This window comes from Dreissena polymorpha, chromosome 14 (assembly GCF_020536995.1).
Source record: "Dreissena polymorpha isolate Duluth1 chromosome 14, UMN_Dpol_1.0, whole genome shotgun sequence".
Taxonomy (NCBI): domain Eukaryota; kingdom Metazoa; phylum Mollusca; class Bivalvia; order Myida; family Dreissenidae; genus Dreissena; species Dreissena polymorpha.
Window position 1 is genome coordinate 72,672,514 of NC_068368.1, and position 13,989 is coordinate 72,686,502.

Consider the following 13,989-nt stretch of genomic DNA (forward strand, 5'->3'; position numbering starts at 1 on the left):
GTCGTTTAAATTTACGAAACTACGAAGATTGGTTATATAAGGTATAAAATACTTATTAACCTGTGTATGCCTGGCGGAAAAGCCGAGAGAGCTAATGCGTTTTTACTTCAGACTAACTCCAGGACTTCGGAGGTCACTGGTTCGAGCCCTGGTACCGGCTACTCTTTTTCCTTTTTTTAATTTTATTCTTGATTGTTTACTGGAGCTTTTAAGATCCAATGTTTACATTTATCAATATAAAGCATTTAATGACAAACTTCAAAATATGCCAAAATCTGTGAAAAGGCTCCGTTAAGTATAAAAACATATTTACTCCAAGGGTCAGTGGTTCAAGCCAAGGTGTGGATTACTTTTTATCTTCTTGTTTTTTTATTCCTGTTTTACACTGGAGTGTTTGAGCTCCGACGTTTACATTTATAAATTTAAATCATTTAATGACACACATCTAAAAATGCTAAAATCTGTAAACAATTCCCTTTAAATCGTGGAGACTTTGTTGTAGCTATAGTCCATCTTTCTCACTTCAACCGTCCACTCGTCATCATCTGTACGAATTCTGCAGAAAATCGAAGAGATGCAAACAACATACTATCCATTATGGGAGTAGATGAAATAAAAGCTGCACATGAATCAAAATTCTTAAACGAAACGACACCGCTTTGGCCGATAGTGAATAGATGATGATGATGATGATGATGATGATGATGATGATGATGATGATGATGATGATGATGATGATTATGATGATGATGATGATGATAATGATGATTATGATGAGAAGATGTAGAAGTAGAAGTAGAAGTAGTAGTAGTAGTAGTAGTAGTAGTAGTAGTAGTAGTAGTAGAAGTAGTAGTAGTAGTAGTAGAAGTAGTAATAGTAGTAGTAGTAGCAGCAGCAGTAGCAGTAGCAGCAGCAGCAGCAGTAGCAGTAGTAGTAGTAGTGGAAATTTTATTGTCAATTTGCTGTTGGCTCTCGTTAATGCTGCTGTTGTTGCTTGCTTATTGATGATGGTGCTGATGTTGTTGATGTTTTTGTTGTTACCTTCATAGTTGACCTGGCCGTCACCATCTACATCAGCCTCCTTGATCATCTCGTCCACTTCTTCGTCTGTCAGCTTTTCACCTTAAAGTGACCTCTCTTAGATAAATAAACCTATGCAGCACTTACAGTAAACGTTAAAAAAAGTATTTGATTGAACGTTAAACAATAGGGCTCTATTTTTATATTCATATTGATTAAATTAGTATACCATATTGTTTTTGTTACTAGTGCGATTGTACAAAGTTCAAATAGGTCTGTAAAAGTTTATCGAAAAACGTCAGAAAATCAACCGTTTAGGAACTAAATTAATTAAATTCGTCGTTTTTGACTCAGGTAAAAGTACCCCGTGCACTCTTTCAGAAAACTATCATATTCCACGGGTACAAAAATACGCATTATTGCATATTGCAATACTCCTGGGTACTGTTAAGCATATTTGTTTTACCCCGGGTACATTGACGTATACTTCAAAGTTCCCCGGATAAGGTGAATATACTAAAACGTACCCGGGAATTTTAACGCTAAATCGGTCGCTGTCGGCTACTTTTTAGCCGGATTTTTTTCGAAAAAATCTCGGCTTATAGATTGATGTTGTCGGGCGGGCGGGCGGGGTGGCGGGGTGGCGGGGTGGGGGGGCGGGGTGGCGGGGTGGCGGGGTGGCGGCGTGCTCGAAAATGTTAAAGTTCTTATTTCATGGTATAACTTTGGTATGCTTGGACCTAGAGTCTTCAAACTTGACATGAAGGTTGGCCAGGATTAACAGATGACCACTGGTCATTTCAAGGTCATTCATTTGAAGGTCAAGGTCACTGTGACCTTCAATATAAAAAATGTTAAAGTTCTTATTTCATGGTATAACTTTGGTATGCTTGGACCTAGAGTCTTCAAACTTGACATGAAGGTTGGCCAGGATTAACAGATGACCACTGGTCATTTCAAGGTCATTCATTTGAAGGTCAAGGTCACTGTGACCTTCAATATAAAAAATGTTAAAGTTCTTATAACTTTGGTATGCTTGGACCTAGAGTCTTGAAACTTGACATGAAGGTTGGCCATAACTAGTTAGTAACCACTGGTCATTTCAAGGTCATTCATTTGAAGGTCAAGGTCACTGTGACCTTGAATGTAAAAATGTTAAAGTTCTTATTTCATGGTATAACTTTGGTATGCTTGGACCTAGAGTCTTCAAACTTGAAATGAAGGTTGGCCAGGATTAACAGATGACCACTGGTCATTTCAAGGTCATTCATTTGAAGGTGAAGGTCACTGTGACCTTCAATATAAAAATGTTAAAGTTGTTATAACTTTGGTATGCTTGGACCTAGAGTCTTGAAACTTGACATGAAGGTTGGCCAGAACTAGTAAGTAACCACTGGACATTTCAAGGTCATTCATTTGAAGGTCAAGGTCACTGTGACCTTGAATGTAAAAATGTTAAAGTTGTTATAACTTTGGTATGCTTGGACCTAGAGTCTTGAAACTTGACATGAAGGTTGGCCAGAACTAGTAAGTAACCACTGGACATTTCAAGGTCATTCATTTGAAGGTCAAGGTCACTGTGACCTTGAATGTAAAAATGTTAAAGTTCTTATTTCATGTTATAACTTTGGTATGCTTGTACCTAGAGTCTTCAAACTTGAAATAAAGATTGGCCAGTACTAGAAGATGACCACTGGTCATTTCAATGTCATTCATTTGAAGGTCAAGGTCACTGTGACCTTAAATGTTAAAATGTAAAAATTGTTATAACTTTGGTATGCTTGGACATAGAGTCTTCAAACTTGACATGAAGGTTTGCAAGCACACTTAGATGACCACTGGTCATTTCAAGGTCATTCATTCTAAGGTCAAGGTCACTGTGACCTTGAATGTAAAAATGTTAAAGTTCTTATAACTTTGGTAGGTAAAAATGTTAAAGTTCTTATTCCATGTTATAACTTTGGTATGCTTGTACCTAGAGTCTTCAAACTTGACATAAAGGTTGGCCAGTACTAGAAGATCACCACTGCTCATTTCAATGTCATTCATTTGAAGGTCAAGGTCACTGTGACCTTCAATGTTAAAATGTTAAAATTGTTATGTATATGCATGCATTCAAAACATAACACAAGGTTTGCTCATGCCTTGAAAAGTACTTACATTTCATTTTGACCTTTGAACAATATTTCAGTAATTTAAGTATTGCATTGACAAAAACACGAAAGGTACTTTCCTGTCATTTAAATCAAAAATCCGGCTTCAATGCGGTCATCTCCGACCGCGGAACTCTTGTTTAATTAATTATGGTCACATTTATGTCAATTTTCTGTTAATTGGCCTCTATACTCATACTCAAAAAGCATGTTTATTCCAGAACTCCTCGATTCAGATAAACAATACCGTTCTACGGTAATCGGTAGCGCGTTTTACGACATCAGATTTTGGGCGGGAATACAACTCATGTACAGTCTAATATCGACCTGGTACGTTTTAGTATATTTACCGTACCCGGGGTACATGTAAGTATACTAAAGAGTACCCGGGGACCCGGGTAACCGAGCCGACAATGACCAATTCAGCCTAAGAAAGAGACTTCAGCTTCTGCTATACATACTTAATAAAATAACTGCGTGTTGTTGTTCTACCATTAGTGTCAATTTATTCAAAAGTTACAAATTAAGAGACACAAATGGTAATATTAATTGCTGAACATCGCTGAAATTCAAAAAAAGGAAAATTTTATCAAGCATCGCATTAAACAGGACTAACTGTCTGACCTATTTTCGTCATCACGTGACGCAGCTCCGAGGCGCTGATCTGACCGTTGCCATCTTTGTCGAACACTCGAAATGCCTCTGAAATCAAATAAAAAGGTTAAACAAAAAAATATATAAATAAAATAAGTCCATATATCAAACAGGAGATTTAAGGGAACACAAAAATATATAATTTTGAATGACCTTCATATTATTCGTATTATATTTTCTAAAAATTTCGTCCCTGGGTGGGCTTGAACCACCAACCTTTCGGTTAACAGCCGAACGCGCTAACCGATTGCGCCACAGAGACGATATGTTTGGAGACAGAAATGACACATTTACGAAACAATACGCGAAGGGCTTAATTGACAGCTGTTGACATAATAGGAACAGCTCGGTATACCTTCGTAAGATAAGTTCGTGTCTTAAAAGTTGATATATCATCATGAATCGCTATCAAAGAAAGTTGGCGTGTGGGGAGGGGATTATTTATTAAGCACTAATCGATTAACGTGGAAAAAGGATGCTCTCGCGAAAACTGTTTATTTTTGTGAGCGATATAATGGTTTGGGCTGTTCGAAGAGGTATAAGCAATTGCTAAATCATCACCGCAACCAGGGACTAAACTTTCTGTCTGAATAAATGGATTTTCGCTAAAGAGATGTGAACGAACATTTCCGTTAAAGCGGAAAATTGTCGTACCTGATTAGTCTGTGTGGACTGCATAAGTTAATGAGAATTTTTTTCTACATTTAACTACACATTGTACTAGAGTGACTCGTTATTGTGTGAGTGATTGATTCGTCATTTTTCGAGTGTGTGGCTTACGGCCAGAATGAAAAGAAAGTAAAGAAAAAAACTAATAAAAACATTTACACCATATAAAATATTATACTTAAATGAATCGGATGCATCATATGGTTTGTTATGGCCTCAAGAACTTAATAAACTATGCTCAGAACCAATTATATATTTGCGCAAAGAGTGACGAAATCATACAAAATGTTTTGGTTTCCATCCTATTTTTTATTAATAATTTAGCGTGCCCGTCTTAGAATCGAGTGGTAATAGACCAAACAATGAAACTCCGCTCTATCAGGAAAAAAATTATTGTTTTTTTCCATGACGTTAGTAAAAGATCACTAAATATACATATTTGAATATTACGCAAATAAATATGAGAGTCGAATCCTTCGGACATCTGTTAAAACGATTTGGTGAAAGTTTGATAGTAAACACTAACTTACGGTATCTATTTCTATACAATATTATATAGCATCTGGCACGAGTTGTCATATCATACCATATTTTATTAAACGATTTTAGGAATTTTGTTAGTAAGCAAGCTTACTAACGAATTTCCTGGACGAGTTTAATAAAATATGGTATGACATGACAACGAGTGTCAGATCTTTTTTATCACATGCTTTTAAATGAGCAAATTAAATAAATATTTACGTAAACATAATGATAAATCCCGAATGTCGTGTACATTTCGTGACGTCATTTGACGTTGCAACGTAATTTCAGCAAAATAACAAAATGCGATTGGTCAATAAACGAAATCTAAGCCAATGAAAACGCTTTAAAATGTTGTATTACACATGTGTAATTAAAAAAAATATATGTAATGGTTGTATTACATGGGAAACAGGGTATAGCATGTTATAAATTAAGCTATCAAGTAGGCGATGCGTCTTTAACAAGATCTGTATGGCAATACCGATACAGGATTTACTAGTTTTTAACCGATTTTCTTACCTCTGATTTCCTCTTCGCTGTCACAGTCCTTCATTTTCTTGGCCATCATTGTAAGGAACTCCGGGAAATCGATAGTTCCGTTTCCTGTCGGCAGAACAAAGGACTGTGAGTTGAGTGAGTCGATGTGAACGTCCGGTATATATTTCAATCACAAATGCAATTTCCATCTCAGCTGGACTTCAGAACGCTTTAGCTTTCATAATTAAAAACTAAAGAAAAATCTTAAATATGCGTAATAGAGTAACCGTCATCAGATTTTATCATTAGTAATATAGACTTGGATGTCACTGGTTCGATCTCCACTATTCGAGCGTTAGTAAGATCTCACACAAAGACAACAAGTACTGGTTCAAACAAGGAAACGTACTCCAAGGCGTTTAAATAGCATTTCGGTTTCGATGAAATCGATCTAAAATAAAAGCCCAATAACACTCAAAATCACCGAATCAATGCAGTTCATTCATAAAAAATGTTCCTAGTAGCAATAGCCAAAATTTCAACGCTAGATCTGGTCTGGTAACATAGATTTAACGCCATCCAAAATGCTCGTTTCTATTTTTGGTGTCGAAATATATTCCATGTGAATTTCCGGCTTCCAAACATTTACGAGCGAACGCGAGGTTGGCTTCTGGCAGCTTCGAAAGCACGACGTAGTGCTCATTATTACGTCGTTTTATGCGATCATGGCATACATATTTGTGTGTATTTCGAAGTTTATAAGGTCCTTCAACGTCTAAGTCTGCAAAATGAGTTCACCCGGTGTGTGTCCCAGAACTCCTTCCTCATTAAATTTTGAATTAAAGATGCAATTTTCAGCTACTAGTATTAAGTTTTCACTGGATGATTATAAAGTTTGATGAAGTATTTATCCAGAATGTCTGGATGACTTCCCACCTCCCACCTATCCTGTATGGTGATCACCGACAAAACCCACATGCATCAAACGGGACTGAACCCGGGTCGCCTAGAAGAGAAGCGGGCATAGCAACCAGTTTGCTAATCGAAAGCCAATCATGGTTACTTTCCGTCACTTATTTACACACGAAGATCTACTGACCACTGTCAAAAAACAGAAACTAAAGAGGTATGGGTATTTCTTACGATCATCCGGACTTGCCAAGACAGTAGTTAAAGGATTAGAATAGCGAAAGAGCAAAAGAGGCAGACTTAGATTAAGCGAAGATGTTAGAACGTCCGAAAGAAGATGGAGAGGGCTGGTTGCCAGGTCAACTATTGTTCCCCAACTGCGTCCAGACTACGGACAAAGTGAAGTGAGTGACTTACCGTCAGCGTGTCCAGACTACGGACAAAGTGAAGTGAGTGACTTACCGTCAGCGTGTCCAGACTACGGACAAAGTGAAGTGAGTGACTTACCGTCAGCGTCCAGACTACGGACAAAGTGAAGTGAGTGACTTACCGTCAGCGTCCAGACTACGGACAAAGTGAAGTGAGTGACTTACCGTCAGCGTCCAGACTACGGACAAAGTGAAGTGAGTGACTTACCGTCAGCGTCCAGACTACGGACAAAGTGAAGTGAGTGACTTACCGTCAGCGTCCACCTCGTTGATCATGGCCTGCAGCTCTGTCTCGGTCGGGTTCTGTCCCAGGGAGCGCATCACCGTACCCAGCTCCCGCGTGGTTATCGTACCGTCCGCGTCCTTGTCGAACAGCGTGAACGCCTCCTTGAACTCTGCGTGTTATGATATAATTAAGCCTCGCTCGGGAAAACGGGTCTTAAGTAATGTGCGTAGTGTGTTGCCCCAGACGAGCGTTGCAGTCCGCATAGGCTAATCGAAAACAACTTTAATTTCTTTAAACGAACAATTCCATAAAAGTGGCAAGTGTCGTATTGTATCAGTCTGTTCAGACTGCACAGGCTTATGTGGGACGACACTGTATGCACATGCATTAAGCACGGTTTATCTTAAAAGTGACTCATATAATTATACTTATCCTCGTTCGAGGCTTTAAAATCAATGAATAATACAAGGTATATTCCGGACATGTGTTAGCGTTAGTTACCAATATCAGAATGCAGGATCACGTGACTTTGTGGGGTTCCCTCTTTTAAATTTAATGAATGTATACACGACGGTATGTGGTGCTTTATTATCCCCTACCGGTGAAACCGGAGGGGACTTATGGTTTGTGCTCTGTGTGTATGTCTGTCTGTGAGTCTGTCTGTCTGTAACACTTTTCTGGATCCTGCGATAACTTTAAAACTTCTTTATATTTTTTCATGAAACTTGAAACATGGACAGATGGCAATATGGTGATTATGCACGTCATTTCATTTTTTTCCTACGTCAAGAATTTTGGTTGCTATAGCAACAAATATACTAGAAATATTGCTTAAAACGGTGGATCCTGCGATAACTTTAAAAGTTCTAAATATTTTTTCATGAAGCTTGAAACATGGATAGATGGCAATATGGAGATTATGCACGTCGTTTCATTTCGTTCCTACGTCAAGAATTCTGGTTGTTATGGCAACAAATAGACTAAAAATATTGCAGAAAAAGATGGAGTTTCACCGGTAGGGGACCATATTGCTTGACAATAGTCTTGTTTCTAATCACTTTTTAAAATTAAAATTCTCAAGAATTTCAACTACTGCATACAAGACAGTGTTTTGTGCTCCTTAAGGCAATGTGAAATACATCGGAATGACTGTATTTAATAAGCCTGTGTTCTTGTTCAAACATTCGGTATCTGCTGCATTCATTGTACACGGTAATGCTTAACGCAATGTGAAATTGTGTCAACGATTTCAGACGTATTCAATGATGTATTCTTACACCTGAAGATATCGGCACTAACTGCAACAAAAAGTGTCTTTTATGCACTAAATAGTTTTGCAAATGTATTTAAATAACCTGAGATATTAGAAAAATTAAGTTCTTAACAGTGTGTTTACATTCTGTCCAGCCCGTGTGTAAACCGCTGAAAACTCCGTTGATTCTGCCCCTGTACCCTGCGCTCGTTCAACATCTTTTTAACCAATATTAACCCATTTATGCCTAGTGGACTCTCCGATCCTTCTAAATTGGATCAATTTATTTCCAAAAAAGGGATGTCTAGTATATTTCTTTCTATTTTAAGAAAACAGCGCAGACCCTGATGAGACGCCGCATCATGCAGCGTCTCATCTGGGTCTAAGCTGTTTGCCAAGGCCTGTTTTTCTAGACGCTAGGCATACATGGGTTAAAGAACAAAGTTTACGTAATGTTCTAAATATTACTTATCGAGTTCTGAAGTTATAAAGCTTGAAAGTTTGTTGTTTGTTGAACTTAGACCGGAAAAATGGGAAGGCCGACCAAACTTTTTTTCGTTAACTTTAAATCACAAAGAAAAAGTGTTAGTATATTAAGTGTGCGTCGTCATAACTGGTACTAAACAAGGGCTTATGTTAATACTTCAAACATTATACAAATAAAAAGAAGTAAATTTTTGTTCTTTTTTGGGTTGATTGCGAGAAATACTTACCAATGATAAGATAACAGTTATAACTTATATTACAATTTTGTCACTTGGTGTGTATGTGTTTATATAAACTTGAAAAAATCTACATACAATATACGGATACCATGTTGAAAATAAAATAAATAGCCGCCAATCAATCGGAAAAAAACAACAACATCCATTGTCGAGTGCAATTAAATCAACGGAAAGTGAACTTGTGTTCACTGTTGCACCGTTACTCTTTGTAGACAGATGAAAGTACCAGCGACATGTTTACAACCAAATATTTAATGAATATCTTTTTTATCATATTTAACATCAAATTTAAAATCATAAGTAAATTATACTCTTAAATATTAAACCTGTAGCGTTCTACAATTTGAACGAGGTAACACGCATTTTATAGTGTCGTGTAACCTTTTTAACACCGATAGTTTACTCAAAGCTCAATTTTACCACGCTTATTGCCAGCTGATTCCATGGTGTAGTGGTTATCACATCTGCTTAACACGCCGATGGTCCTGGGTTCAATCCCCAGTGGAATCACACTTTTTTTAATATATTTTTTTTTATTTATAACAAAAGAGCAAAATTTATTAATCGCTTTTTGATTCCAATAACTAGTAATTAAATACTTATTACAACTGAAATAATTATAAAATTCAAAAGGATATTCGACGTCTTTTACAGGTATGTTGATGTTGAAGATATATATATGTATTTGTAACATGCTGTAAACTACCATCGTTATAATAATATAAATATAAGATTCATTATATGAGTATAATATTTTTCTTCTTTACATTATATAATAACAAATTAAATCATTGTTCTTCTTTACATTATATAACAACAAATGAAATCATAGAACTTACCAGAGACTTGTTCGTCTGTTAACGTTTCGGTCTGCAATAATGAAATATAAAATACAATAATAAATAAAAAAACAGTGGTTTAAAAAAAAGAGCTCCCCGACGGGGAATCGAACCCCGGTCTCCCGCGTGACAGGCGGGGATACTTACCACTATACTATCGAGGAGACAACCACCAGTGACAATATTTATGACTATCTCTCTTACACTGACAAGTAAACTGTTACTTATAGTCTCCCTTGGAAAGATTAACCCAATATACATCAAATCTTATTAATATTTTGACGGAATATTTTCCATAAGCGCATTCAGTTACGATGAACGGCATTTATTTATCGCCTCGTATTTAAATCTAAAGTTTATTGTATAAATAATTACATATTTTGTTAAACGTGTCTTAATCTAGCAAACTAAGCATGTTTTGACATTTATCAATTTTTATGACAGCGTTGTGTCCAAAGTTATAACCACTGGCTAAAAAAAGACAAATGATATATCAATACATAATGATTTTATCTAATAATAAAATCATTAAAAGAGTGCATATTGAAAGCAACAAATGTAATTTACATTATTATCTATTATTAATATTATAGCTATTAACTTAATTTATTAAGTATACCATTTTCTTCGCAGTATGTAATAAAATCCACAAGTGATTGCAAAGAAACACAAATTAAGACTGAATTCAATATGATCACATTTGTTTATTAATCATTCCTTTTCTGTCGCATTGCGCAGATATCAATGTCGATCGCAATGCGGCTTAAAATGGTCATAAACAGTTTATGTCCCTTTATTGAAGTAATTACAATCACCCAGGACGTCTGATGTTGGATGTTTGGAATGTTGTCATAATCTTTGCTTGCTCGAATATAAAGCGCAAATGATGAGGTTTTTAAAAAGTTTTTTTAAATAACCTGATCGACGCATATTTTTTTTTTTGGTATTCCATTTGGAGTTTTCAATAATTAGTCTTTAATCAAATTCGTAAAATTCACTTTTAAATAAAGAGAAAGGTTTTTGGACAAATAAACAAGTTTGACCGACTTACTAACGCTCATTGGGTCATTGCCGACCTGAAATGTCTTGAAGTCACCCGGGGGTGACTAAAAGCCGATTCATGTCACCCTGTGGTGACTTCAAGCTGATTCTAGTCACCCGGTCGGATTGAAGTTACCCCAGGGTGACATGACTCGGGATAAAGTAACCCTAGGGTGACAAGAATCGGCTTCTCGTCACCCCCGGGTGACTTCAAGCAATTTCAGGTCCACAATGAGCCTTACTAACCCTACTTTGGAGATGTTTGTGAAAACAAACGAATTTTTTTTATAAAAACTTCAAGGGTCTCACGGGAAATTTATTGATTCAATTGCATTTCATATCCATACGTTTACAACAAATAACCAATAGCGAGAATACAAATGATAATGATGCAGCAGATACAAATAGTATAACAACACTTACACTGAAAATACAAAGCAGAGACTTAGAAAAGACTACTAAGAAGAATAAGAATAAGAGAAGAATAGCAGGAAGAAGGAAGTGGAGAAGAAGGGGAAAAGAAGAAACAGCTAATGAATTTGCCAATTGATGATTTAAATAATGCTTGTGTCTTCATTCGACATGTATTTCTTGGTTGGCTCAACACACGTTTATTGTTTCGCCTTCGCCTCTGGTATCGGGACGTCCTATCTTATCTGTTGGTACCCCCGCTAACCCTCTGAGAAATAATTTCAGAACACACGAAAATACGAATAAAAACATCATAACTTTTATAATAAATAATAATATATATTATACTGTGTGAAACTTAACATGCCATGGCATAAAGCCTATGGAAACTTATTTTACACGCAAATTCATAAAGCGTAATATAAATTATATTAAAACATTTATTCGAAAGCTCATTGAAAGCTTCTGGAAGGTAAATTAGATTAAAAATGACGATAAAGAATATAGTGCACTTGAATGCATACGTGGATTGTTTAGCGTGGTTTTTGCCATTGCTTATGTTGTGCAATTGTATTTTTTTAAAACAAAGAGGTCCCGCCGAGATTTGAACTCGGATCGCTGGATTCAAAGTCCAGAGTGCTAACCATTACACCACGGGACCAACTACTCTATTTGCACGCGTCTTTGTTATTTAGCACTGGGACAGTTCACCTAAATTAAATTGTTAAAAGCACATGCATACACATTGTTAAATTGTAGACTTTATATTAGTGTATAATAAAGCATACTCAAATTAAAATACTGATTAGAAATGATTGCTAAATAAACCAGAAACGATTAGAGTAGATACCGATGTTGATAATAACTTTACTTTATCTACTCTGATAGCAAACAGTTTTATTTCAGAGAAATTCTCTATCAATTTATAATAATAATTATTATTAAGTAAATACACATAAAAATTGGACGTTAAAATAATAACAATTTACTAGACGTTTTCTTTGTGTATTTTGTTGACGTTTACCGGAAGCAGTTTGTTTCTATAATTAGATAGATAACCTAAAATAACCGTGGGAAAATCCGATTGCTGTGACAAGCTGGGGAGTGTATAAGCTATCTATACTACTAAGCTGTATGAGTGAGCAGCGAGGTTCCATGGTGTAATGGTTAGCACTCAAGACTCTGAATCTTGCGATCCGAGTTCAAATCTCGGTGGGACCTGAATTTTTTCCTTCGTTTTTTGTTTTCATTTTGTTGTATAAATTTAACGAAGTATTCATTAAAAAAAAAATCCTTCTTTTTTAAATCAGTAATTATGTAATTAAGATTAACTTACATGAACCGGTGATTTCATGGTAATGAAATAGATACAAATCTAGTTTAATCAAATGTCTACACCAAACTCCTTAAACTAACAAATTATTTCGATACAGTAGCTCAATATAATATGAATACAATATTAAATGTGACTGAACAAAAAAAAGGCAAAGCTGTTAAAATTGTATTAAGGCACATTTTCGCATGACGCGTGTCATTTAAGAATCTTGTTGTTGTTTTTGTACAGCAAACATACGTGGACATTATAGATCTGATGAAAGTTAAGACTGTTTTCCTTTTGTTCATTGATCTGAAAGTCGGATGCCCACCTTATTAAACCATACTTTCCACTACACGCACACAATGCTCGAAGATGAATATTGTCTTTGTACGTACCAACCTATGATACGGTGTTGTCGGCGTAAAAAGGAGGCGAGAACCAGACATAAAATGCGGAAATCCGGCCGCGAAACCACGCGTATACTGTCCGTTTAGCGCGGTATTTGGTACACGCGCTCCGTGTCTAGGCGACACGGGTTCAATTCCCGTTCCCAGAAGCATGTGAGTTAGTTTGGAGGTCACAATATCAGGCAGGCGGTGTAAGCTCCGGGTACTTCGGTGTCCGTACACATCACAAGACCACAACCATATTGAAGATCTGTAAGTAACATCTAAATAACAAGGAATCGTGCAGCTATACTGCAAAAGTCGTCCTCAACGTTTTTTTAGTTTAGTAAGTCAATAGTGCACGCACCCCGGGTCCGCACGTAATACATCCTCAGGCGCGGAAGGACCTCGTATACTTAAAAAACACGTTCGTTAACTCAGACACACCGTCCCCATGAAAATTTATAAAATAGGACAATACTTTTTTGTGTGTCTCAAAACTCACGTTTTAGTCACTGCGCACGAGCATTCAACAGAAATAACTAAACTTTTCTATGTTGATGTCAGCAGAGTTCAGTTTTGAGACTCAAATGATTCTTATGTAGATAGCATAGGCGATCTTATTAATGATTTCCCTTCACTACATTCAGTTTCTTTGTGTATGACGAGATTTCAATCGATACTTTGAAATTTATTTATTTTAATTTAACTGTTTATATTTAACTTTATTTTTTATCAAATATAATCCATGTACTATTCGCGGTAAGTATATACAGTGAAACTAAATCAAATTTTAAAATGTCACAATTATGTAAAATAAACAAATTCATATTATAGCGTGTTCTGAGAAAACTGGGCATAATGTATGTGAGTAAAGTGTCATCCCAGATTAGCCTTTGCAGTCTGCACAGGCTAATCAGGGACGACACTTTTCGCCTATATTAGATTTTGCTAAA

At 36.2% G+C, this 13,989-nt stretch overlaps 1 protein-coding gene and 5 non-coding genes across 6 annotated transcripts; 2 read left to right on the top strand and 4 right to left on the bottom strand.

Moving 5' to 3' along the window:
* Positions 1-346: 346 nt before the first annotated feature.
* LOC127858028 (calmodulin-A-like) lies at positions 347-10,641 on the bottom strand. The gene is made up of 7 exons (XM_052394870.1): positions 10,497-10,641; positions 9,878-9,908; positions 7,087-7,230; positions 5,541-5,624; positions 3,798-3,875; positions 1,042-1,122; positions 347-556 (listed from the first exon to the last, which is right to left on the bottom strand). Exons 1-7 carry the CDS (start codon positions 10,497-10,499, stop codon positions 519-521), a joined length of 459 nt encoding a protein of 152 aa, XP_052250830.1. The 5' UTR covers positions 10,500-10,641; the 3' UTR covers positions 347-518.
* On the bottom strand, positions 4,016-4,089 carry Trnan-guu (transfer RNA asparagine (anticodon GUU)). The gene has a single exon. It is a non-coding gene; the product is annotated as a tRNA-Asn (tRNA).
* Trnav-aac (transfer RNA valine (anticodon AAC)) lies at positions 9,476-9,548 on the top strand. Its single transcript has one exon. It is a non-coding gene; the product is annotated as a tRNA-Val (tRNA).
* On the bottom strand, positions 9,970-10,041 carry Trnad-guc (transfer RNA aspartic acid (anticodon GUC)). The gene has a single exon. It is a non-coding gene; the product is annotated as a tRNA-Asp (tRNA).
* Positions 10,642-11,918: 1,277 nt separating the features above from the next.
* On the bottom strand, positions 11,919-11,990 carry Trnaq-uug (transfer RNA glutamine (anticodon UUG)). Its single transcript has one exon. It is a non-coding gene; the product is annotated as a tRNA-Gln (tRNA).
* Positions 11,991-12,478: 488 nt separating this feature from the next.
* On the top strand, positions 12,479-12,550 carry Trnaq-cug (transfer RNA glutamine (anticodon CUG)). Its single transcript has one exon. It is a non-coding gene; the product is annotated as a tRNA-Gln (tRNA).
* The last annotated feature ends 1,439 nt before the right edge of the window (positions 12,551-13,989 follow it).